Genomic DNA, 27,068 nt, shown 5'->3' with positions numbered 1-27,068 from the left:
GTGATATGTAGATAGTTGTCATGGGTGTCTACAAGTACACAGAAAAAAAATCTAGGGTTTAGGAAGCCCAATCGAGTGACTGGGTTCCGGAACTCTGAAATACCTATGTATCAGGACGGTGGACACTTTAAATAGATCTCCTAAAACTTGTCGTAATGACCCCGACCCCTCTGAGTTTCCATCATTAGAAAATCCAATGAAAGATAGTGAGGATTACCATTTGGTTTGTTATTCAACGGATCTCATTGGAAAAATACCTGCTGATTTACTAAGGTAAGTTGAAGCTTATTTTCCTACATTGAAAAATCCCCTTTTTTGCCCGCCCCAAAAAGCAGACCCAGGTCTGTCAGACGGTCTAACAGTTGGGACAGACCTAAGGTCTCAAGCTTTTTCCACTACACTCGTCAGACTGTCTGACAGCTGACAGACAGTCTGAGCGTGCGAGTGGCAGGCATTAAAGTATTCAAAATCATTGGATCTTTAGGAAAGGTAAGTGAACCATTTATTAAGCATACGAGATTCATTAAGCATAATTATATTGTATATAATTATATATAGGTACCTATCCTATACCTACCCATAAAAAATAGCTTGTCATTAACAGCTACCTACAAAGTGTAGATAACGTATCTCTACACTACATGAAGTAGGTAATAAAACAAACATTTAAAATACCTATAAAATATTGGCGACATCGATAAGATACAGAAGAGAGTTTCATTTTGAAAGGAATCTATAGGGGGGGGCCCTCTCGCCCCCCTGTATGTCTTCTGAAGATCAATGAACTATCAATAGCTATTAGAGCACCTATATAGATTCCTAGATTATCCACTGATCTAAAAGTATCAAATATCAGAATCAATAATCAATATTTACGATAGGTTGATCTGGTTGAAGAGGTGAAACAGGTTTTCGGATCCAATGACACTGTTTCGGTTCAGCTGGTATTCTTGTGGCAATCTTCACTTCGGTGGGTATTCTTCTGGCAATCTTCACTTCAGCTGATATTCTTGTGGCAATCTTCACTTGGGTGGGTATTCTTCTGGCAATCTTCACTTCAGCTGGTATTCTTCTGGCAATCTTCACTTCAGTGGGTATGGCTTCTTGTGGCGCAATCTTTGTAGAGGTGATATGTTAGATATGTAGCTGATTAGTTGTCATGGGTGTCTACAAGTACACAGAGAAAAAATCTAGGGTTCAGGAAGCCCAATCGAGTGACTGGGTTCCGGAACTCTGATATAAGTACCTATGTACATATATCAGGACGGTGGACACTTTAAATAGAACTCCTAAAACTTGTCGTAATGACCCCGACCCCTTTGAGTTTCCATCATTAGAAAATCCAATGAAAGAAGGTAGGTGGAGAGAGAGAGAGAGAGAGAGAGAGAGAGAGAGAGAGAGAGAGAAGAGGACGCGGTTTTGTCAGGCCTATTCCCAACTTTTTTATGGGCTCAAAAACAACTTCTTAGCTTGCTGGGGGGTAAAATTTATCTTTCCTTAGAAAACGCCACAAAAAGAAGACACACAAAACACCAGATGTGTCAAAAATTGATTCAGCCAAAGTAGGTTCCTACCCAAAATTTACGTTAGCATGAGACTGAAGACTTGGAGGATCATTCTTCCGATTTCGAGACCACTTGAGGCATTCAACTACAGAAGTAATTAGGTATCTAGACCTCTAATGCCGTCTACTAACGCTCAGACCATCTGGCAGATCAAGGACCATGTGTGGCGGAAAAAGTTTGAGACCCAGGTCTGTCAGACCGTCTGGGCCTGAAGCTTCTCCGTCTTGTGAAACGTCGTTTTCTTGCCCCTGAAATTTCAAACTCGAAAAGAAGCCATTCAATGCATTTCATCACGTATGACCCTATTACTTTCAATTAGGTATTTATACTACCTATAACCCTGTTTGTTTCGCAATATTGTTCATAGTGCATTAGGTGACATTCCCTCCCCCACCTCCCTTCAGGACTATCTTTTGTTCCCGCTATTCATACCACTATCTGCCACCATTAGTTATTTTATGACGGCTACCTTATGACACCATTACTCATTAGTTACCTCTGTTACGACCCTGTTTATGACACTTTATGACCTTTTTTCTTTTCATGGCATTGTCGCAGAAAGCTCCTTGAGGGATGCCAATAATATGAATGGATATTTGGATGGTTTCTATTTTTTATGACAGTGAAATCAACTGATATGAGTGATTTTATGTCATTTTTTTCGGCGCTGTATGGTAGTGCACATTTTTTTTTTGTACACATAATTTTTTTTAGCTCTAACGAAAGTCTAAAGTTAGGTAATTCTATTGTTAAAGAGATCTCATTAGAAATGTCGTTCTCTGATAACGCTGTGTTGAATTTAATGACTTGTCTTGAATTCGCACCTCCAGCCTTCAGATCCGTAGTCCACCGCGCTAAACCGCTACATCACTGAGGTTGGTAAAAACATTTGGACAGCATTAACATCCATAAGGGGCCTTGCCTTATGGGTGATTCTTTTCTGCTTAAAGTGCTGTCCATTTATGTGTTATAAGTTATAGGACTTATGGGTAAATCTAAAAGCAATCATTGACGGTTACAAAGTTCAAAGATTTATGGAGATTCCTCTCTTCTCTAAAGCAACTTCTGTCATCTGTCCCTGTCCTGCCACGTACCCACATAATGGCCATAAACCACCTCCCTAATATTCCTCATCATTCTTTACTTCCCTTACTTGGCTTGCAGCACCACCGTGACCTTTTGATTCCTCTGAAGCCTCATCCCATTCGTCTATTTTACAATCCAAATTTTTCAGCCTTTTTATAGCCCTGTGTAAGCCGGAATGTGTGTGCGTAGTGTGTGTACACCATTACTCATTAGTTACCTCTGTTACGACCCTGTTTATGACACTTTATGACCTTTTTTCTTTTCATGGCATTGTCGCAGAAAGCCCCTGGAGGGATGCCAATAATATGAATGGGTATTTGGATGGTTTCTCTTTTTTTATCACAGTGAAATCAACTGATATGAGTGATTTTATGTCATTTTTCTGCGCTGTATGGTATTGCACATTTTTTGTACAGGTATAAATTTTCTTAGGTCTAAAGTTAATTCTATTGCTAGAGACTCTAGAGATAATTATCTCGTCACAAATATCGTTCCCTAATGACACTGTCCTAAATTTAATGACTTGTCTTGAATTCGAACTTCCAGCCTTCAGATCCGTAGTCCACCGCGCTAAACCGCTACATCACTGAGGTTGGTAAAAACATTTGGACAGCAAACATCCATAAAAGGGGCCTTGCCTTATGGGTGATTCTTTTCTGCTTAAAATGCTGTCCATTTATGTGTTATAAGTTACAGGACTTATGGGTAAATCTAAAAGCAATCATTGACGGTTACAAAGTTCAAAGTTTTATGGAGATTCCTCTCTTCTCTAAAGCAACTTCTGTCATCTGTCCCTGTCCTGCCACGTACCCACATATCGGCCATAAACCACCTCCCTATATTCCTCATCATTCTTTACTTCCCTTACTTGGCTTGCAGCACCACCGTGACCTTTTGATTCCCCTGAAGCCTCATCCCATTCGTCTATTTTACAACCCAAAATTTTTCAGCCTTTTTATAGCCCTGTGTAAGCCGTAATGTGTGAGCGTAGTGTGTGTAAAAGCGTGGGAACATTATTTACACATATTATACAGTTGGGAAGGGAGAGACGTTTTCCATAGCTCGCTTTTTAGGAGGGAGTGTTTTACATAGGCCTCTAAAACCCACTAGGAGGGAGATTTTTTCACAATAATTTTTAGGAGGAAATCGTAAAATACTTTATAGCAAAGAAATCTGTGCTGAGGAAGTTGAGTGGTTTGGAGTATTAGGGGGACTGTCAACCTCTGAAAATTGTTCTGCTGGAATTCCTTCTTTTCCCTCTTTTCTTTCTTTCCTTTCCGTCAAGTTTATTTTGACCTTTCAATTTTTTTTTAAACGTTTTACGCGTTTTCAGCCAGTATTCCAAGAAAAATCACTACAATCATCTCTAAATTTGAGCATCCTCTCCAAGACATAAAAACACAACCTCCTCCACTCATCTAATTTCTCGCACACAACCCTAAATATCGCTCCCGTAGCGAAACCCGATCGTTCCCGAAGCAAAATCCGATCGTTCCCGAAACCATGGGCAAACTCTCTCTCTCTCTCTCTCTCTCTCTCTCTCTCTCTCTCTCTCTCTCTCTCTCTCTCTCTCTCTCTCTCTGTATCCTTCCTTCCCTCTTCTTTCTCTCTCCCTTTCTTTTTTTTTCTTTTCTATATTTTCTTTTCCCCCGTCTCTGCTTCTCTTTCTCATATTTCTCTCCCTTCCTCTTCCCCTTCTCTCTATCTCTTTTTTTCTTTCCTTCTTTCTCCCTCCCTCTTTCCTTCTCCCTCTCTTTCGTTCTGCTTTATTACAGACTCTCCGAGCTCTTAATTATTCACGTACAATATTCTTTTATTAATTTATGCATGAATTTCTTCATTATGAAGATATTAGTTTTTCATTATGTTTGGGAGAGGCGCGAATCCTTTAGATCTTTAGGCTACTAATTGGGCGTCTGTAGTTGAACAGTACTTTGAAAAATGAGGACGTAGCTACCAGGCTTTTAGGAGAGAGATAAAGGAGAGAGACAGAGACCGTCGCGGGCCACATGTGGGATTTGTACAAACTTGCCTAAATGTAAAAAATAGGAGAATATTTTTTGAAAGATTTCGCCTGCGGCGCTCAAAATTCGATCGGACGGCATTTCTGAAAAGTTGTGGGAGGGGGGTCCTACAATGCTCTCCTATGTACATATGTGACCCGCAAAGTACTTCCCAATGTAGCATGTGGCCCGCATACACATGGAAGTTGGAAACCCCTGCCCTAGGTATAATTGGCATTCTACCTACCTACTTGTTTGAAAATAATAACGAAAGAATATGGAAGAGGAGGGAGAAAGAAAATAAGAAGGGAAAGGAGACGAAGAACAGAAAATGATAAAAGTGGGGCACAAAGTAAATAAACTAAAATTGGAGGAGGAGGACTAGAAAAAGAAGAAATTCAAAGGGAAGGAGAAGGAAAGCAAAAGGAAAACAGAAGAAAAGACAAGAACTGCCTAGGTGATGTAGTGGTCAAGGTACTGGCCTGGTAAACAGGAGGTCTTGGGTTCAATCTACTTGAAATTGAAAGTACCTATGTATCTCTGGTGTCCGTAAACCTAAGCTAGGCTATCTGGGATGAATAAATATTACTTAGGTGTGTTATCTCATCTGGGGTATCGTATACCATTCCAGCCATCGTTGTCTATACTTGGTACCTCTACCATAAAATATGCTATCGCCGGCTTGTGATACCATTGTAGCTATCTCTTGCTGGATATGGTATCTCTGCCATAAATATGATGCCTAAACAAACAAGGTAGATAGGTATAATAAACTTGGTCTTATTATCTGGAAGTCAGTTACCTCAGAACGTGATCAATTTTGGACACATTGTTGTTGTTTTTGTTTGTTTGTTTATTATTGTTGGTGTTCTTGGTTGTTTGTTATTGTTTGATGTTTTTTATTATTATCTTCTCTTCTCCTTCTTTTCTTTTCCTTCTCCTTCTTTCAATTCAAGCGAATCTTGAAAAGAAAGCAATACCTACTGTCGAGGCCAAACGACTAAAAGGGTTAATCCAGAATGGGTTAACCCGACACGCTCGAAACTTGTAGAATCAAACCAAAATTTCGTACCGCTTGAGCCTGGTGAAACGTCAACAGGCGATACAGCTTCAGTTCTCTTGTGGTTACCAACGAGTCAATAGCGCTCTTGTGTCCTTTGCTTCGGTGAATCTTACCTATACGTCTAGTGAAGGATGACGGTTGAATAATCTTCCCATCTGTGTTCTCCAAGCGAAAGGTCGCGGGTTCATATCGTGTCAGTGAAGATTTCTAATATCAAGATAATGTTGCCGAGGTTGGTGTTGTGATGTTTCATTGCTACGAAATAAAAACGGCGGTGGAACGAACACTCATCTTTTAAAATTAAAAAAAAAAAAAAAATCATGACCAAGATAATGTTAAATTTAAAAGATATTACCTATATATGTACTATGTTATGTACTTATGAGTAGGAAAATATACCTACCTACACAGGGATCCAGATTCTCCAAGTAGATATAGTTGGATATAGAAGTTATAAGTAGCTCTCAGCCAAATCCGTTAGAACATCTAATGATAATGAACTTACCTACTTGAACCACAGAAAATGGCTCTAAAAAATAATCCAGGCATTATTTACTTACCTACACTACCTAATTAAAACTTGATTACAAATATTGGAGCTTAGTTCTCTTGTAACTTTACAAGTAACATAACTGTAACATGTTACACTGTTACAGTCTCAGAGAATTGCGAGCAAAATACCCTTTAATTGTTCGAGCAAAATACAGATAATGTACGGATAAACCCATGTAATTTCCTTGCACTAATTGACCAAGTAGTTAGGTACCTAAACTACACCAACCCATTCACTGTTCAAGTAGACAAAAACGCTAGTGCTAGAACGGAATTCACTGGAACTTTTGAAGTAGAAGCCAGGATGTGAACTCGTAAACCACTCAAGGCGAACTAAAACTAACGCTGAACTTGGGAAAATACTATAAAACTGACTCTGGAATTTTAAAAATACTAAAACTAACACTAAAAATAAATAATTAGTCGTATTTGACTTTCGGGATTTCCGCTCTTTTGGTGTGATAGTGGCTGTACTAAACCATAGGAAATCCAAGCTTGGAAAGTAAGTACCTTACTTCGCTTTTCCTTCGTTTCTTTTCCGGTTACAAATGGTTGCATTGTCTCCGTGTTGTGTTTTTTGTCGCCATCATCATTTCCTTGTTTCATTCTTGTGCAGTTTTTACTTTTTTCCTTCTCATCTCTCTGTTCTTATCTGTGTTCCTTTTCTATTGTCATTAGTATGATTTTCCCTAAGTTTTTAATAGAGAAAAGATCTATCCTATATTCTCACTTAAAATGCGAGTAGCACAGCGCTTGCTTGTCATGCAGAAGGTTTTGGGTTTGATGTCCACCATGGGGGGAAAAAAATAGCTATGACACACTCGAAAAGAAACAAAGATGAAGTGGATGAAGTTAATACAATCCTCGAGTTTCCTTCAAATCCTTAGCTATAATAGCTTTAAAGTTTAAATCAAAAAGGATTCTTAAAAAAATAGGATAACCTAGGTAGGTTTATTCTATTTTTTACTAGGTAGTTCATTCTCTTCTAAATACCTACCTGGAATAGAATAGAATTATCGCTTGATTTATGATGGCTGTTTGCTTCTCATCAAATGAAGATCCTCATTGAAATTATAACTCACCTTGAGCTTTTGATGATTATGATGAGTTATTAGACCTATACGAACAGTTGCTACAGGAAGTTGATTGATGCATAGGTCAGCAGTTCGAGGCCAGAGGATGACCTTTTCTTTAAACTTGTGATTGTTAGAATAGGTACCATCTTTCTCAATATATCATCAGATTAACGAGTGAGGTCAATTATAAAGAGTTTATTGATTAATTATTTAAGCGCAACTTTAGAGCTTTGAAAGAGTTAGTTGAAAGATATTGACGATAGTTCCAAATTGGACGAACAGAGTAACTTCAAAGTTTTAACCATTTAACTATTTTAACTGATAGAAGTGATTGATTGATATAATTATCCAAACTAATTGAATGGAAGGAAGTTGAAAGTTTGAACCCTTTAACTTTTGAATTTCATTTGAGGCTTTTGAAGTTAGTTTTCTTCTTCCACTGTCTCTAATCTTTGTTTGTTACCTTGAATGTTTCCACCATCATGCAGTTAATGATAATTAGCTACTTACGTAGGTAGGTACTAACATACTTTCCGTGTACAGCTCGTTTGTCAAATCTTGTCCATCCAGAAAAGAGCTGTCTAGATGGCCGTGTCATCGCAGTCAGGAAAAAAGCACTCAGGATGTTGGTGAAGAGCCAGCTCATAAATAGCTAGTTAATGCTAGTTTTGACTCTGAAATTGGCCATTAAAAATGAACAAACAACAAACTAATTTGTTGAAACTTTTTAGTATAGGTTTTTTTATTTATTTATTTGTGGGCAAGTTTAGTGGTGAGAATTCAAAGAGAAAATGGGCTAGTCAGACTGTAGGTAGAGTTTTATTGTAAATACGTATTTTATTGTAAATTGAAATGGAAAGCTTAATAAGAATAAAACAAAAGTTCAAAGTACCCAAAAACTTTCTATACTGCCATTAAAGTTAATGCGTTTAACCTTTCATGGGACCGTGTTCCTGAATTTGAACATCCTCAAATTGACCATTCTCCTTTAGGATCGAACAATTTTATTTAAAAACTTCCTGGAAGTAAAGGGACAGTATAAACAGTTTGTACTTATTCTATTCTACTCTACTCTATTTGGTGTAGTGCCTAGACCAGGGGTTTCCAACTTCCATGGGTGGGGCTGCATTCCGTGATGTTGGAAATGGAGATCGGGTGATTGTGTGGAATCTTTTAAACTTTTATCTAGTCATAAGGAAGTTCTAATATCTGACATGTGTGCCAAACACAATCTTTTGCATGCAAATGACACGGCCATCCAGACCGCTCTTTTCTGGATGGACAAGATTTGACGACCGAGCTGGACACGGAAAGTAAAGTAAGTAAGAAAAACAATACTTGAAATCTACTTAAGTAAGTATTACAAGTAGCTTTATTGCTCGAGCAACTTGACACTTAATAGGGAGGAGAAGAAGAAGAAGAAGAAGAAGAAGAAGAAAATGAACAAGAAGAAGAGAAGAGATAATAAAATAAGAAGTGAAAATGAAGACAAAGAACGTTGGAGAACGAGGAGGAGGAAAAGTGTCATTTGAGTCACATTAGTGAAGTTATGCGTGAGGAAGAATTAGAAGAAAGAGGAGAAGAAAGAAGAAGAAGGAAAATTGGAAGAGGAGGAAGAAAAACTGGAAGAAGGAAAAGAGAAGAGGGAGAAGAAGAGAGAGAAGCAAAAGATGAAGGAGCAGAGGAAAAAGAAGAATAGGAAAAGGAGAAGAGGAAGAAGCAGAAAAGGAAAATGGAAAAGAGAAATAGGAGGAGAAGAAGAGAAGAGGAAGAAGAAGAAAATGAGAAGGAAAAGAAGAAGAATAAGAGGGAGGAGGAGAGAAAGAAGGAAAAGTTTGTCTCTTCCTCTCTTGACGATAAATCCGAGCAGATAAGTGGAAGATATTTTTCTCCAGAATCTTCCCAACTTGAGAAACTAGCTTCTCGTTTTTTCTCCACTTTTTCTGTCCTCGATATTTACGTTCCACTGCGTCCACAGTGGAGTACGGTGACCCAATTTGGATAAACCTTTTCCGTGTGTTCTGTGTAATATTCTTCCAGAGAAAAAAGCAGAATCAGAGAGCCCTGGTAATGTTTTGTCCCGAGACATTTGGGTCGGTGCCAAAGTTAATTTATCGCCCTGGCAGTCCCACCACAACATATAGTTGTCAATGTTGTGTTATAAGGACAAATGAGTTAAGGAGAGACTTTTTGGGAACTGGTGGGGGGCAGTGTAGGCGGAGAAGTAGACATTAGACACAGCGAACAAACATTAAATTTTGTGTGAAGCTTCTGTTTGGAGACTTGAAAATTGTCGAAATGTGTAAAAAAAAAAAAAAAAAAAAAAAACATTATCAACATTTTCGATATCAATTTTGGCAATGGTTGTCCTTTCCCCCCCCATTCCCTTATCTTTTAATGACCCCCTCCCCCTCTCCCTCCCACGTATTTTCCTTTTTTGACAGCATGAAAAATTTGCCACTACGTTTCAGGCCTGAATTTAAGTTTATCCTGGCAGGGCTTGACAGGACACTTTTGCTACAATTTAACTTTCCTTAGTGCTATTATTGGTAGCCTGGGCTACATAGGCATATGTTGATAGATACTACTGAAACAAGTACATACAAGTATTTCACATAATAACTACCTAATAATTAATAAGTATCATAACTGGACTTGTAAAATATGGTAAAATTGACACATCCACTACTGCCATGCTAGGTAATATTGTTTCGTTGGTGGATGTGCCAGTTGCACAAGGAGGAAAAGTTAAAAACTGATTTTTTTTTCCGTAAAAAAAAAAGTTATGGAATAAGAAATTGTCCTTTCTCTCTAGGGACAGTTAGGGACTTTTTTTCCTGACACTCAAGATCCTGTCAGGATCGCTTTAACAATTCGCTGAACTTGCAAACTTGAAGTTCTAACCGGATGCTTAACTTTTAGATTTAGGGCCAGAAAAAGTTAACAAAATCCACAAGCGTAGATTTCTTTGCTGAATAATAGAGGGACACTTTCTCGTCAACTTTTCGAAAAACTTTCGTCATTTCCTTTTTGCCTTTTCTCTGGAAATTTTCTTCTTTTACAAGTATTTCACATAATAACTACCTAATAATTAATAAGTATCATAACTGGACTTGTAAAATATGGTAAAATTGACACATCCACTACGCCATACTAAGTAATATTGTTTCGTTGGTGGATGTGCCAGTTTCACAAGGAGGAAAAGTTAAAAACTGATTTTTTTCGTAAAAAAAAAGTTATGGAATAAGAAATTGTCCTTTCTCTCTAGGGACAGTAGGGACTTTTTTTCCTGACACTCAAGATCCTGTCAGGATCGCTCTAACAATTTGCTGAACTTGCAGACTTGAAGTTCTAACCGGATGCTTAACTTTTTGATTTAGGGCCAGGAAAAGTTAACAAAATCCACAAGCGTAGATTTCTTTGCTGAATAATAGACGGACACTTTCTCGTCAACTTTTCGAAAAACTTTCGTCATTTCCTTTTTGCCTTTTCTCTGGAAATTTTCCTCTTCGCCTCCATAGAGATAAATTTTTCCTCTTTGCCACACCAAAGAGATTTCGTTCCATTCACTGCTCGAGCTTTATTTCCGGCTAAACCCTAAGTTCACCAAAGTGGGAGGATTTTGCTAACGAAAATCTAATGGCGATACTCCGTCAAAGTTTGTTTAGGACTTCTATTTTCTTCTTTCTTTCTTCTTCTTCTTCTTCTTCTTCTTCTTCTTCTACTTTTCCTTCTCCTTCCATACCTCAGCTAGGATTTGACTCACACTCTCTTTGCCAAGCGAGTCATTACACCAAGTAAGGTTTTTCCAAGAAGTTCTGCCGAAAACTGGACCACAACAGGGTTGAAAAGAAGAAGAAGAAGAAGAAGATCTCGATTGCATTACATCGATTTTAGTTTTATCTGAAAATTCTCTCGTTAAAACTTTTCTCCTCATTGTTTTTCGTATAACTTCACTAGAAAGTTTCATTCAGATATTAATTTATTACATTACATCATTACAGAACGACTGAACAGAAGTATAACAGCTACATTTCGCTATTCATTTTGGACTAATGCTCTCAGATGCTCCATTCAAAATTCATTCTGTGTAACTTAGAGCTTTCATTACATCGATTTTAGTTTTATCTGAAAATTCTCTCGTTAAAACTTTTCTCCTCATTGTTTTTCGTATAACTTCACTAGAAAGTTTCCTTCAGATATTAATTTATTACATTACAGAACGACTGAACAGAAGTATAACAGCTACATTTCGCTATTCATTTTGGACTAATGCTCTCTTATGCTCCATTCAAAATTCATTCTGTGTAACTTAGAGCTTCTTATTATTTGTTCTTCTCCTACATTTTTTTCGTATTCTTTTGCTATGTTTCCTTCTTCTTGACAATTTACTTCGCTTTTCCTTCGTTTCTTTTCCGGTTACAAATGGTTGCATTGTCTCCGTGTTGTGTTTTTTGTCGCCATCATCATTTCCTTATTTCATTCTTGTACAGTTTTTACTTTTTTCCTTCTCATCTCTGTGTTCTTATTCTGTGTTCCTTTTCAATTGTCATTAGGATGATTTTTACTATGTTTATAGAGAAAAGATCTATCCTATATTCTCACTTCAACTGCGAGTAGCACAGCGCTTGCTTGCCATGCAGAAGGTTCTGGGTTTGATCTCCACCATGGGGAAAAAAACAGCTATGAAAGACTAAAAAAAGAAACAAAGATGAACTGGATGAAGTTAATACAATCCTCGAGTTTCCCTCAAATCCTTAGCTATAATAGCTTTAAAGTTTAAATCAAAAAGGATTCTTAAAAAAATAGAATAACCCTAAAAAAATAGAATAACCTATAGGTAGGGTTATTCTATTTTTTACTAGGTAGGTTTATTCTATTTTTACTACCTAGAACAAAATAGAATAGAATAGAACAATCGCTTGATTTATGACGGCTATTTGCTTCTCATCAAATGAAGATCCTCATTGAAATTATAACTCACCTTGAGCTTTTGATGATTATGATGCGTTATTAGACCTATACGAACAGTTGCTACAGGAAGTTGATTGATGCATAGGTCAGCAGTTCGAGGCCAGAGGATGGCCTTTTCTTTAAAATTGTGATTGTTAGGATAGGTACCATCTTTCTCAATATATCATCAGATTAGGTAACGAGTGAGGTCATTTATAAAGAGTTTATTGATTAATTATTTAAGCCTAACATTAGAGTTTTGAAAGAGTTAGTTGAAAGAGATTGACGATAGTTCCAAATTGGACGAACAGAGTAACTTCAAAGTTTTAACCATTTAGCTGATAGAAGTGATAGATTGATATATCCAAACTAATTGAATGGAAGTAAGTTGAAAGTTTGGACCCTTTAACTTTTGAATTTCATTTGAGGCTTTTGAAGTTAGTTTTCTTCTTCCACTGTCTATCTTTGTTTGTTACCTTGAATGTTTCCACCATCATGCAGTTAATGATAAACAGCTACTTGCGTAGTAGGTACTTAATTACTTTCCGTGTACAGCTCGTTTGTCAAATCTTGTCCATCCAGAAAAGAGCGGTCTAGATGGCCGTGTCATCGCAGTCAGGAAAAAAGCACTCAGGATGTGGGTGAAAAGCCAGCTCATAAATAGCTAGTAGTTATTTGACTCTGAAATTGGCCATTAAATGAACAAACAACAAAATAATTTGTTGAAACTTTTTAGTACCTATAGGTTTTTTTTGTTTATTTATTTGTGGGCAAGTTTAGTGGTGAGAATTCAAAGAGAAGATGGACTAGTCAGACTGTACGTAGAGTTTTATTGTAAATACGTATTTTATTGTAAATTGGAATGGAAAGCTTAATAAGAATAAAACAAAAGTATAAAGTACCCAAAAACTTTCTATACTGCCATTAAAGTTGATGCGTTCAACCTTTCATGGGACCGTGTTCCTGAATTTGAACATCCTCTAATTGACCATTCTCCTTTTGGATTGATCAATTTTATAAAAAAAAAATAAAAAAAAAAAAATAGGACAGGGGTTTCCAACTTCCATGTGTATGTGGGCCACATGCTACATTGGGAGGTACTTCGCGGGCCATATATGTACATAGGGAGACTTGTAGGGCCCCCCCCCCCCCCCCACCTTCCAACTTTTCAGAATTGTAGTCCGATGGAATTTTAAGCGCCGCAGGCGAAATTTTTCAAAAAGCATTCTCCTAATTGTAGCTGAACACTACTTTCTGTTACATTTAGGTAAATTTGTATAAGTTCCAAAAAGCTTCGTGGGCCACAAAAATGGGCTGGCGGGCCACATGTGGCCCGCGGGCCGCTAGTTGGAAACCCCTGGCCTAGGCCAACCTCAGTGGTGTAACCCTATGAAACCAATAAAATCACTCATCCTCTCTCTTTCTCCATTTTCTCTTTTCTCCCTCTTCTTTCTTCTTGTTGTTTTTCTCTCCTCCCTCCTTCTCCACCATACAGACACACATTCATAATATCGTTTGGCTCCGGAAATTGCGTTTTAGATATCTCTTCTTCCTCTTCCTCACCTTTTCTTTTTCTTTCTTTTACCTATTTGTTCTCTTCTTCTTCTACTTCTTCACCTTCTTCTTTGTATTTTTTTTTTTTCTTTTTTTTTTGTTATTCTTTATCTTCGTCTTCTTCGTTTTTCTCTCTCTCTCTCTTTCTCTCTCCCTCCCTCCCTCGTGTTCATTTTTCCATTATCCTTTTCCAGCATGGTTTCTCTTTTCCTGTCTTGAATTCTTTTCTTTTCAATATTGTTGTGAATTGTTTGCTTGCTTGGAATGTTTGGAATATGTAAATAATAAGTGTCCCAGATGTCAGGATAGGAAACAGTTTTAGTCAAGTAGAGCCACTTTGGGACTTTATGTCAGATGTTTTCTGGAACTTTTTCCCCAGGGATGGAGATTTTTACTTTTTTTTATACCATAGTAAGGAGAGTAGTATAGTCGACAAAATGTTCGATGGTAAGTGCCAAAATACGTTTTGACTGTTTTGAGGTTCCCAGAGAGTACCCAAATTTCAACCATTGGTCTGTGTGTTTGTAAATCAAAAAGTAAAAAATATTATTTAGTCTCAAAAGTATGTTTGGTCTCAGGTCAAGCACCTTTCAGGTGTTCAAACTTGCCAAATTAGCGAGCAAAGATACCTACTTGCCAACCTTCCCGAATCATAAGCAATAACATCCTGCCCAGGTGGTACTTACCTTAAACAGCGGTACACTAAATTCAATCAAACCGGTTTGAATGCAGCCAAAAATAGTCTATTTTTTCCTTAATTATAGCCGAAAACAGCAGTAAAAAAATCTCAATTGTAGCCAAAAATAATCTAAATTGAGACACACCCTAGATTGGCTAATAATAATTACAGAATTCAATTGCTTGTTTTGATTATTTTTGTATTTTTTTATTCCAAGGAAGCGGAGTACACTCGTACCTAATACTGCCATCATAAGTTTGATGTGTGTTTATTAATTGAGGTCCATTAAAAATGTTAATAAATAACTACGAAGTTATTTTTTGATCAAAACATTGGTAAAAAATTGAACATTTTTTGCGCCAATCAAAACATTGGTTGGCCAAAGTCAAGGAACCTTACTCGTAAGTTAGTATATCGATGGGTGACCATCTGGCAATCGCGTTCATTGGCTTTTCCCGGCCCCACTCAAGTTGAGTGAGGTCAATTTGTGAGGAGGCGGGTAGCTTGTCGCCAAATGGCGGGTAAAACCCCCTTCACCAAAGACAGCAGTTATACAGTGCCCCCTAAAATAATCGAATGAAATTTCTTCTTTATCATCGTTAGGTAATACGCTATCCCATACGCCGGATGGAGTAAGCTCCTCGACACATAAGGACGACCTTTGACGTTAGAATTAATCGTCTATCATCGGCAGGATTCGTCTTCGGAACGGCTGGCTTTCTCCTATAGCCTGACTTCCTTTTCTCTTCGCTTTCGGGACGATAAGATCTCGGCAGTTACAGTCTCCTCTATCAAACCTCTTCAAAAGAAACGAAAAAACTATAGGAGAAAGCCAGCCGTTCCGAGAACGAACATTATCCCATCAGGATAAAATCCGCCCCGGGCGGGAATCGAACCCGCGGCCTAGCTTACAAGGCAGACGCACTACCAACTAAGCTAACTAGGCTGGCCAAGGAACCTTACTCGTAAGTTAGTATATCGATGGGTGACCAACTGGCAATCGCGTTCATTGGCTTTTCCCGGCCCCACTCAAGTTGAGTGAGGTCAATGTAAGTAAGCGGGTAGCTTGTCGCCAAATGGCGGGTAAAACCCCCTTCACCAAAGACAGCAGTTATATAGTGCCCCCTAAAATAATCGAATGAAATTTCTTCTTTATCTTCGTTAGGTAATACGCTATCCCATACGCCGGATGGAGTAAGCTCCTCGACACATAAGGACGACCTTTGACATTAAAGTTAAACGTCTATCATCGGCAGGACTCGTCTTCGGAACGGCTGGCTTTTTCCTGTCCTGACTTCCTTCTCTCTTCGCTTTCGGGACGATAAGATCTCGGCAGTTAGGCAGTTACAGTTCCCTCTATCAAACCAAAAGAAACGAAAAAACTTAGAGTTCACTTCTCTCTTTCAATAAACTCGTTCGATTGAACTCTTTCATATCACGGATTTTATAGTTTCAGTTTTCGCTCGATATTCTAGCATGACTAGCAACACAACAAAGAAAGTGAAACCAGTTTGTGTCGTCTGGCAACATGGTTTGACCTTGGATTGGTGCGATTATATTGTTGGCATTACTGTTATGGTCAACTGGGTGGAGTATTGGGAAGGGCGGGGGTTCGAACCCCGTCGCCGTCGGCAAATAATGTTGGCAATGCCGCTTTTTTTACGAGGTAATCAGTAGGTGGATACTTGGTATTGTACAATGTACACAGTGGTATTACACCTAGGCATTACTGTTATGGTCAACTGGGTGGAGTATTGGGAAGGGCGGGGGTTCGAACCCCGTCGCCGTCGGCAAATAATGTTGGCAATGCCGGTTTTTTTTTACGAGGTAATCTGTAGGTGAATACTTGGTATGGTACACAGTGGTATTACACCTAGGCTTCCACAAGCGTCCAATGTAGCAGTTGTTTCATCGCTACGAAATAAAAACGGCGGTGAAACACTCATCTTTTAAAAACAATGAAAAAAAAAAAACAATAAAACTGATGCATTCAACCTGATATACCTAGACACTGGGCTACTAATATACTGTAGGTATTTCTTCAACTAAAATAGCGGGCCCCCCCTTAGGCATAATCCTGGTTACGCCCATGGTATCCAAAATTTCAACCATTGGTCTGTGTGTTTGTAAATGAAAAAGTGTGGTATTACACCTAGGCTTTTGTAAATCAAGGGCAATATTGCCCGTCCCATAACAATTTTCATTGATTCCTTGTATTAGATTTTTTTCTTGTCGATTATGGGGTATGGGGCCCACAGGGAGCGCGAAAGATTTTCTCCTGATATTATTATTTAAGCGGTAGTGCGCTAGGCCAAGTTCCACACTTTTGAAAAATTTCAAAATTTGAAAATGATTTTTACTCGGGTCAAATTTTCGATTTTAGGGTATACGTAAAACATTTTGAGATCAACTTCAGTGGTGATTAAAGCTTTGGACTTCGAAACCAAGTCAAGTCCGAGACGGATATCGGTAGTTACCTATTAGTTGATTCCAACTTTTGACATTGGTTTTTTTTTCGGGCTAAATCATTCCGAGGACTCCTTGCTGTCCTGGCCCTCTCATTCCATGCCATATTTGAAGGACTGGCAGTCGGTTTAGAAAGCCGAATCAACAATGTTTGGTACTTGTTCGGTGCCATTGCAACACATAAACTTGTGATTGCATTTTGTGTTGGTATCGAGCTGGTATCATCCAGAACAAAGTTACCTCTAGTTTTGGTCTATGTGGCAACGTTTGCTATCGTGACACCTCTTGGTATTGGATTGGGTATTGTACTCAGTGAGGAAGCGAGTGGTGCAGAAGGCAACTTTGTGGCTGTAGTCTTGCAAGGTATGGCGGCTGGTACACTACTGTACGTCATCTTCTTTGAAGTTCTGCAACGAGAGAGATCTAACACGCAGTCTGGATTCTTGCAGCTCCTGGCTATCATGGCTGGATTCATGGTCATGTTCGCGCTTCAGTTCTTACGTAAGTAGTTAATCTTGATTACTTTATTAACTTCATTTCTACACTAGATACCAAGATAGTACTAATGAGACTATGAATTTTTTATGCATTACAAAACGTCAGAAATCTTACAGTCTTAATACTAATCCCAAATTAATATCTAAGAACGTAAAAACGAAAGTCGAGTACCTAGCTCAAAATCAGTAGGAGTTAGACTTCTCACCCAATCTGAATTGCCAATTACCTGACCTTCTGCAACGAGAGAGATCTAACACGCAGTCTGGATTCTTGCAGCTCCTGGCTATCATGGCTGGATTCATGGTCATGTTCGCGCTTCAATTCTTACGTAAGTAGTTAATCTTAATTACTTTATCTTCATTTCTACACTAGATACCTAGATAGTACTAATGAGACTATGTATTTTTTATGCATTACAAAACGTCAGAAATCTTACATTCTTAATACTAATCTCCAATTAGTATCCAAGAACGTAAAAACGAAAGTCGAGTACACAGCTCAAAATCAGTAGGAGTTAGACTTCTCACCCAATCTGAATTGCCAATTTCTCCTGTGTAAACAAACAAGAAAATCCCAAGCCTAACACAATATGTTGTTCCGTAATACCCGTACACAACCACAAGAATATAAGAATAACGTACGTGCACTCACACAGTTATATCGTAAACATAGAAGTAAAACCAGAACTAGATGTGACATGTGGGATCCATGGGAATGACCGGTGAAAGTATGTTTGACCAAGGAAGACTGGATGAACCCCTGACCAGTAGGTATTGGTGACCTCATTGATGAACTATTTGATAACTTCCAATCTGGTAATAAATAGGTCCTAGTTATGAAGACGATTGTGAGTGGGCTCAAGAATAATTTTAGGGTATACGTAAAACATTTTGAGATCAACTTCAGTGGTGATTAAAGCATTGGACTTCGAAACCAAGTCAAGTCCGAGACGGATATCGGTAGTTTTTAGTTGATTCCAATGGGGCCCACAGGGAGCGCGAAAGATTTTCTCCTGATATTATTATTTAAGCGGTAGTGCGCTAGGCCAAGTTCCACACTTTTGAAAATGATTTTTACTCGGGTCAAATTTTCGATGGTCAGTTTTTAGTGCTAAAACACGTTTTGAGGTCCCTAGAGCCTAAATACAAAGTTTCAGCCATTGGTCCGTGTGTGTATCTGTCTGTCTGTCCTTCTGTCTGTGAACAAAATATCTCGAGAACGGTATGAGCTATAGACTTGAAATTTGGTATGTAGTCCACAAATGAGACAAGAATGTAACAAAAAACTTTTGGTTAAGATACGTGCTGCGGTTGGCGGTATTTTGACCGCTTTCTGGCGGTTTTCAGCTATACTGACTAAACGGTTAGAGATATTGTAAAAATTACTATAGAACATAAAAATAAGCATCATTCAATAGGATAAGGAAAGTTGTGTGATGTTCACATCAGATTTTGGAATACTTGATATTTTATTCATGAATACCTACATTAAATAAATAAGAGATCAATAAATAATGAGACAGGAGAGAGAGAGAGAGAAAGAGACAGAGAGACAGACATACAGACAGATATAGAGAGGCAGAAACAGAAAGATACGGATACTTATATAATGAGAGGAAGAGAGAGAGAGAGAGAGAAGAAAGAGAGAGTGTGTGTGAGAGAGAGAGAAGAAAGAGAGAAAGGGAGAGAGAACAGATATAGAGAGGCAGAAACAGAAAGATACGGATACTTATATAATGAGAAGAAGAGAGAAGAAAGAGAGAAAGGACAGATATAGAGAGGCAGAAACAGAAAGATACGGATACTTATATAATGAGAAGAAGAGAGAAGAAAGAGAGAAAGGGAGAGAGAGAGAGATACGTCGTATTCACTCCCACACGATGTTATCTTGTCTGATAAGTGGGAGATATCGCAAAGAGCAATGACTGTCTCAATAAACAACAAATTAATATAATACCAAGATACATAGCTAAGATACATAAGTAGGTATGTATAAAGATAATAATGTATTTATTTTACATAGGTAGGTACATACCAATGTAACTACTTAAATACTCTAGTACATATGCATAGGTACATACATATGTAAGTAATAATAAATACATTCGATTGAATGTAAGTAGTTGAGCTGATAGTGGGGGAGAGAGAGAGAGAGAGAGATACGTCGTATTCACTCCCACACGAAGTTATCTTGTCTGATAAGTGGGAGATATCGCAAAGAGCAATGACTGTCTCAATAAACAACAAATATAATACCAAGATACATAGCTAAGATACATAAATACATAAGTAGGTATGTATATGTATAAAGATAATAATGACAATTATGTATTCATTTTACATAGGTAAGTACATACCAATGTAACTACTTAAATACTCTAGTAGATATACATATAGGTACATACATATGTAGGTAAGTAATAAATACATTAAGAATTATTAATGTAAGTAGTTGAGCTGATAGTAGAGATATAAACATTATAAACAAGGCCAATGATATTTTATCAATGAAAACAGGGCTGGTACACGAATTGAAAACTTAGGAACTCACATACTTGGTTGATTTCGTGTAACAAGACCTTCCCTTGGACGCCCCTCTAAAGTACGACCCTACACTAATTGATGACCCTCAACTTCTTACTTGGTTCACTTGCCATATTACGAGTAGGTACGTAACTCCCATTGAACTCATTTAGAGTGTCATGAGCAAACATAATTTCACTTTTATTTTCATTAAAATTAACCCTTAAAAGGTGGAAAAGTGGTGAAAACATGACTTTGAAATTCGATTTAATTCTTTGGCAGATAAACAGATGGGAAATCCATTTGAAACACGGATAGGTACGTAAGTTCTTAAATAGGTTCTATACTTTAAGGTAGGAAACTTTTTTTTATTAAAATAAATCCATGCCCCATACAAACTTTGAAAAGTCATAAAAGATCACTTTGATTTTTTTATTTAGTTAGCAGTTTCTTGCATTAGTCATATTAGTGTCATGATCTGATTTGTTCTGCACGTTGATAGTCATTCTATTTGGAATTATGACTTGGATTGGTTCATAATTATGATTTAGATGTGTTCACTATTGCATTAGTCATATTAGTGTCATGATCTGATTTGTTCTGCACGTTGATAGTCATTCTATTTGGAATTATGACTTGGATTGGTTCATACTTATGATTTAGATGTGTTCACTGTCAGCACTCCGCTGTGATCTAGATTCGGATCACTCAGCATTTCCTGTAAAAGGGTAATGAGATTGAGCTTACTTTAAGATCTTTAGATCTTTGGAGACAGTAATCTTATTAGCTTGTATCTAGTTGTCTTTTGGAATTACGTATTATGTAGTCAGGCAGCATTTCCTGTAAAAGGGTAATGAGATTGAGCTTACTTTAAGATCTTTAGATCTTTGGAGACAGTAATCTTATTAGCTTGTATCTATAGTTGTCTTTTGGAATTACGTATTATGTAGTCAGATAAATGCAGGAAAGTCTTCTTTTTCTTTTACTGCACCTTTTCCAATTTTTGTTTGGGGTCAGCTTTACCCTCCTTTATTCTGCTCCTCCATACCGTCCTATCTAACGCCTCCTCCCTTCTACGCCCCTTCTCTCTCAAGTCTTCTTCACTCTTATCTCTTCTGGATGCTTGAAAGTTCTGAAAACAAAATAGGAGAGGGTCGCTTCGGTTGAATCCCAGCCGAAATATGAAATCGTATACTTTTATTTGAGCATTTGAATACAATGATGGTACATACCTAGTAGCCTTCTGTGGGTGAATTGAAATGTATTCCTGATACCGGGCTCAACATTGAAACCTTGTTGGTTACTCGTCAAATTGGTCATTTGGAGGATCGTAAAACCTTGTAATCCTTCTATGATTTTTAAGTACCTTCATCCTTCGTCCACACGTGTATTCAGTAAAATTTTCCGAGGCTCCTGCCGAATTGAATTTAAAATGACAATGTCCAGCAATAAATTCATTGCATAATAATGGGATTTTCTCCCAGCCTCACGTATCATATCATAAAATACGAGCTATGTTTGAAAATTTCGAATTCAAAATGAGAGGGATAAAATGATGATAAATGATAAAATGATCTGATATAGAATAATGGGATTTTCTCCCAGCCTCACGTATCATATCATAAAATACGAGCTATGTTTGAAAATTTCGAATTCAAAATGAGAGGGATAAATGATAAAATGTTCTGAAATAGGCGTAGGGGGACAGCCGAATTTGTGACCTACATATTTATTTATAACGGGAGATTTTGTTGGTATCCTTCAGCATGATATTTATTTATGTATTTATTGATGGAGGTACATATTTACATATGTCATGTATCATATCCCTGTCTGTGAGCTGCCAATGGAATTTGAAATGTGGCGAGAAAAGAGATTTATTTGGATTTGGCCTTCCCTCAGTGTGTCCCTGGAATGGGTTATTGAATTTTACGGTCATCAAAACTGTGTTTTTAGGTAAAGCTATCTATCTTACTATTAAACGACCCCATTATCTTTATATGTATCTTTTATTTGTATTATTTCATATTTTTATTTGACCAACTAGTTACCACATGGATTAGTTTCTTCTTGATTCTTTCTTTCTATCTGTTATTCTGTTCACACTGCTGCTCCTACTGTTCTTATCATTTTCTCTTCAAAGCCTGGAATTGATTATACCCACAGTTCTCTTTCTTATTTTCATTCATTAATTCTTTTACGTTGTTTACATTTTACAATATCACGTGCATCTGCTCTGATGTGCGTACCTATTATAGTACGAGTATTAATGTCACTAGTCATCATTATGTATGCAAATGTGAAGGAATTTACATGAATATAGGTATGCTACTGATTTACCTAATGTAGGAACTCAATGCGGCGAGAAAAGAGATTTAGTGTAATGTAGGTAGTATCCTACTGATTTGTAATGTAGGTATCCCACTTTAGGAACTTAATGCAAATTTGCAAAGTACCTACATATAATGTTAGGCATGCTACTTACCTGTAGGAACCTAATGCAAATTTGCAAAATTATGTAGGAAATATTTCCTTGCAAATCATTGCTTGCTACATTTTTCTCGGTTACTTCACACGAAGTTCTAACGAGTTTATAAGTGGACAGGTTTGCAATCCGTTCAGCAATGTCAAATTTAATAAATTGATTAACCTCACCGTATATAAAAACTATAGCAATGATTGGATATTGATTGAGTAATTATTGTAATTAATATTTGGATTGATGAAACCTTCATTGATTGGAGAAAACGATCCTTCAGTGATTTAGATTTTTAGAACATTGATGAATATTTCATTGAAGATCAAATTAGCAATGTTGTTTCACTTTTTCAAACTCTCGAATAGTGTTCATTTGCAAAGTACCTACAAATAATGTTAGGCATGCTACTTACCTGTAGGAACCTAATGCAAATTTGCAAAATTATGTAGGAAATATTTCTTTGCAAATCATTGCTTGCTACATTTTTCTCGGTTACTTCACACGAAGTTCTAACAAGTAAATATATACCTATAAATGAACAGGTTTGCAATCTGTTCAGCAATTATAGTGTTCAGAATGACAATCTTAATAGGACTACAATATTCCAAATGCCATACACGCATTTGAAAAGTTTTGTTAAATTTGCTGATAACTTTTTTAACGACGATTATTTCCAGGGGATCAAGTTTAAAAAGATTTTCTTCCCAGAGCTTTTGTAATATTACAGGTGAATATTGTAGATATGAAATAATCCAAGCATCAGGAACTTATTCTCAACTTCAAATATAAACAGCATATTAAAAGTTGTCTGTAATGATTATATCATTTATCATCTCTAACTTCTAACTTTTTAACTTGCGAGTGATTTGTCATACTTAAGTATACTATGCTTATCTTCATTTTTATAGTGTTCAGAATGACAATCTTAATAGGAATAGAATATTCCAAATGCCATACACGCATTTGAAAAGTTTTGTTAAATTTGCTGATAAATTTTTTAACGACGATTATTTCCAGGGGTTCAAGTTTAAAAAGATTTTCTTCCCAGAGCTTTTGTAATATTACAGGTGAATATTGTAGATATGAAATAATCCAAGCAGGAACTTATTCTCAACTTCAAATATAAACAGCATAATATTGCTCACAGTATAAGTAGGTAATTTTTCCAGGTAATCACCCATCCAAGTACGATCCATGCTCAGTGTTGCTTAACTTCAGTGGTCTACTGGGGCACGGTTGGTCCAGTGGTAACGCGCTTGCTTGCCATTACAGCATAATTATTAAAAGTTGTCTGTAATGATTATATCATTTATCATCTCTAACTTCTAACTTTTTAACTTGCGAGTAATTTGTCATACTTAAGTATACTATGCTTATCTTCATTTTTTTTTCTTTTTGTTTCAGAAACTTGCAAACTCTCATGACACCAACTTTGAAAAATAAATAAGCCTGGTAATCTCTTCCGATCATTAGAAGCGAGTACAAGAACAACCTTAGCAAATCTGCACCATTTATAACATGAGATCAAGGTGAAACCGATATTCAAAATCAGTCAAGCTTTCAATTTTCCAACTAAAAAGTTTTAAATCCGTTTACAAAAGGAACGAATATCAAATCAACATGGAGATACATCATTAGAAGCGAGTACAAGAACAACCTTAGCAAATCTGCACCATTTATAACATGAGATCAAGGTGAAACCGATATTCAAAATCAGTCAGGCTTTCAATTATTTTCCAACTAAAAAGTTTTAAATCCGTTTACAAAAGGAACGAATATCAAATCAACATGGAGATACACGAAGAAGACTTGCACAATGCAACCTCTCTCCTCGACAAACTTGATGACAAGAAAGCCCTCATGTCCGCCAAAGTGGTATCAATGCTAGCTCTCGGAATAACTTCCTTTCTAATTGGAATTCTACCACTCAAAGTGGCAAAATGGTTGAATTTTTCCAGAAAGTTAACTCTGGATGGACACATTCCAAAACAACCTCTGATTATCTCTCTCTTGCTTTGCTTTGGTGGAGGCGTCCTTCTCTTTACAACTTTCATTCACTTGCAACCAGAAGTGCGGGAAAGTATTGATCACTTGTACAAAGAGAAATTGTTACCAAGCTTCATTCAGAATAATATGAATGTTCATGTAGCGGATGTTATCTTCTGTATAGGATTCTTCTTTGTATATCTTGTTGAAGAAACTGTGCATTTCTTCCTAGACAAGAGATCTCACGAGCAAGAAGATGAGGCTGTACTCCATCGAACCATGAGTCTGAGGAAGTGTGCCAAACATCCCTGTGATCATGAACCAGTGCCAATCATTCCACGAGTTAGTCTAAGTAACGGATCGAATGGGGTTCCAAAATCAAACGAGCTAGAAACTGGTAGTGGTAGTATCACCACAAGCACCCAAGGGTTACTGGACTCTAATAACATCTCGACTATTTCGTGCAAGAATCACAAGTCACCATTAGATGCTCAAGTAAGAATGACTGGAGGTCCCTTGGGAAAGAGTCATCACCATAATGTAGAACTTCACTCAGATGACCATAGTCTGAAAGAAACCTCCAATGACATGGTCATGGCTAAATCAGAGAGAAAGAGTTTCTAATTTGATTTTCGAATTTCTAATTTTATTTTCCAAGTTTCTAATTTTGTTTCTCCTATCGTGATAGGAAAGGAGCCACCTGAGAGTTTTTCTACGTCAGAACGGCGAAAATAAGCAAGGTGTAGCCGTCTTCAGTCCTTCAAGAATATTTAGTTTGATAGGGGTGTAACGTCACTGTATAACTGCTAAGGTGCTAAGGTTTTTGCCGACAGGGATTTTACCCTGCGCCTCCTGACATTAACGTCAGCTTTGTCAGTTTATTCCCCTGGATATAACTCTGCCCTGAAGTAATGTCCAATATATCTGGTTCCAGGGCTCTAATGGGAAGAGGGAGAGGTTGGGTTTTAGTGGGTCTAGATGTCCCGGTATCCGGACATCAATCCCACACTCCCCATTGCAAAGGTTTTTGCAATGGGCGTCTTTTTGAAGATTTCCCCCTCTCCACAAAAAAAAAAAAGATATAACTCTGGAACGGTCCGATTTTGATGAAACTCCATACACATTTTCAAAACATAAAACAAGTTTGATTGTTAAGTTTTGTTCCCGATTGGACCCGTGAGGTCTCCTTAAACCCCCTTTTCTAAAAATGTCGATAACTGGTAGGGGAGAAGTACGGAGAAACGAGACTTCGTTAGTGCGTGGCCACACAACGGCGAACAAGGACCCTCGCCGAGACCATCAGCTCAATTTCTTGGTTTTCTGCAAGGGCCGGCACTATGGTCAAGGCTCCGTTGAGGACGCTTCTATTCATTAACATGGTTTGTTTATGTTCTCTTGGGTCAATAATAATTATCTATGTACTCATAAGTAAGCAGGTATTCGCGTCATAAATCGAGAACAGCACCCATAATAGCATGTCAGTATGGTTTTGCAGAGAAGATGGGTCGTAAACCAAGTATTGGTATGCTAAAATTATTAGCAAGTATTGGTATGCTAAAATTAGCAATGTGTCTTAGGGCATACATAAAGTCCATAGCTATACATAACGGTGTAAAGATTAGTTCAGGTTCGGGAGTTTAACTTTAGCCCCCCAGTTTGAGATTAGAATAGACGTGACGTAAGGCAATTGGAATAGGCATTTATATAGCTGCAATAGAATTAGAAACTGTAAACTGAAAATTTCGAAATACAGAAAATCAAATCAGAAACGAAATCTGTAGACAGATTGAATTGAATATTTGAGTAATTTTGAGTTAAATTTTGGGTGAGGAGATAATTTTGGTCTGGAATTCCGAATCTTGATTAGCCTTTCTCCATCCTCAAAACTCACCCTAATGATGCCTTTCGAAAACCTCACTTTGGGAGGATATTTTTTGTAACATTTTGCCTGATGAATATCTCTTATCCTGTCTTCCTTCTCTCTTCGATTTCGGGACGATAAGACCATAGCAGTTACAGTTCCCTCTGTCAAATCTCTTGAAAAAAAAAAATCTCTTGGGTCGGTACTAGGCTATGGTCGATGTTCGGTTCTCCGTTGTGGACGCCTACTCAGAATTGAACAGGATTTTCTTTCCATTCCATAAACCAAGACGCGTGCTCGATCTCCAAGTAAAAGTAAACATACTTTGAAATCTTTCAATGGATTTGAATTTCACACCGCGGATAATAGCTTTCATTAATGCAGGAAACATAACTAGCGTAATACCTACTTACTGTGAGGCAAGAGATAGCTGCTCTGATTAATTCAGCAAATACCTACCCACCTAGCTACATAACTATAGGTACCTATTCAAGTAGTGATACCAGGATCTAGTGTTAAGGAATCTAGACTTACAGGTAGCTCAGAGTTATTTCTTATCACTTTTAACTGGGTATTATTACTTTTAAGATTTACTTACTTATTGCTGGGTTCTGATAGGCCCCGAAGGCTCAAGACCTCCATGAACCAGTCTTCTCCAGAGTTCTCGATTCTGGGCGAATTCTATCCAGTTCTCTTCGGTTCCTCTTGGCTTTCTGATGTCAAAT

The 27,068-nt window shown here is 37.5% G+C and overlaps 1 protein-coding gene and 1 pseudogene across 1 annotated transcript; both read left to right on the top strand.

The window, feature by feature from the left end:
* Positions 1-203: 203 nt before the first annotated feature.
* LOC113467879 lies at positions 204-25,106 on the top strand. Its single transcript, XM_026824528.1, has 3 exons — positions 204-273; positions 23,901-24,128; positions 24,297-25,106. Exons 2-3 carry the CDS (start codon positions 24,117-24,119, stop codon positions 25,104-25,106), a joined length of 822 nt encoding a protein of 273 aa, XP_026680329.1. The 5' UTR covers positions 204-273; positions 23,901-24,116.
* LOC103505985 lies at positions 17,048-17,700 on the top strand (annotated as a pseudogene).
* Positions 25,107-27,068: the final 1,962 nt, after the last annotated feature.

This window comes from Diaphorina citri, unplaced genomic scaffold (assembly GCF_000475195.1).
Source record: "Diaphorina citri unplaced genomic scaffold, Diaci psyllid genome assembly version 1.1 scaffold1, whole genome shotgun sequence".
In the NCBI taxonomy this organism is placed as follows: Eukaryota; Metazoa; Arthropoda; class Insecta; order Hemiptera; family Psyllidae; genus Diaphorina; species Diaphorina citri.
This window is presented reverse-complemented; position numbering and strand designations above follow the sequence as displayed.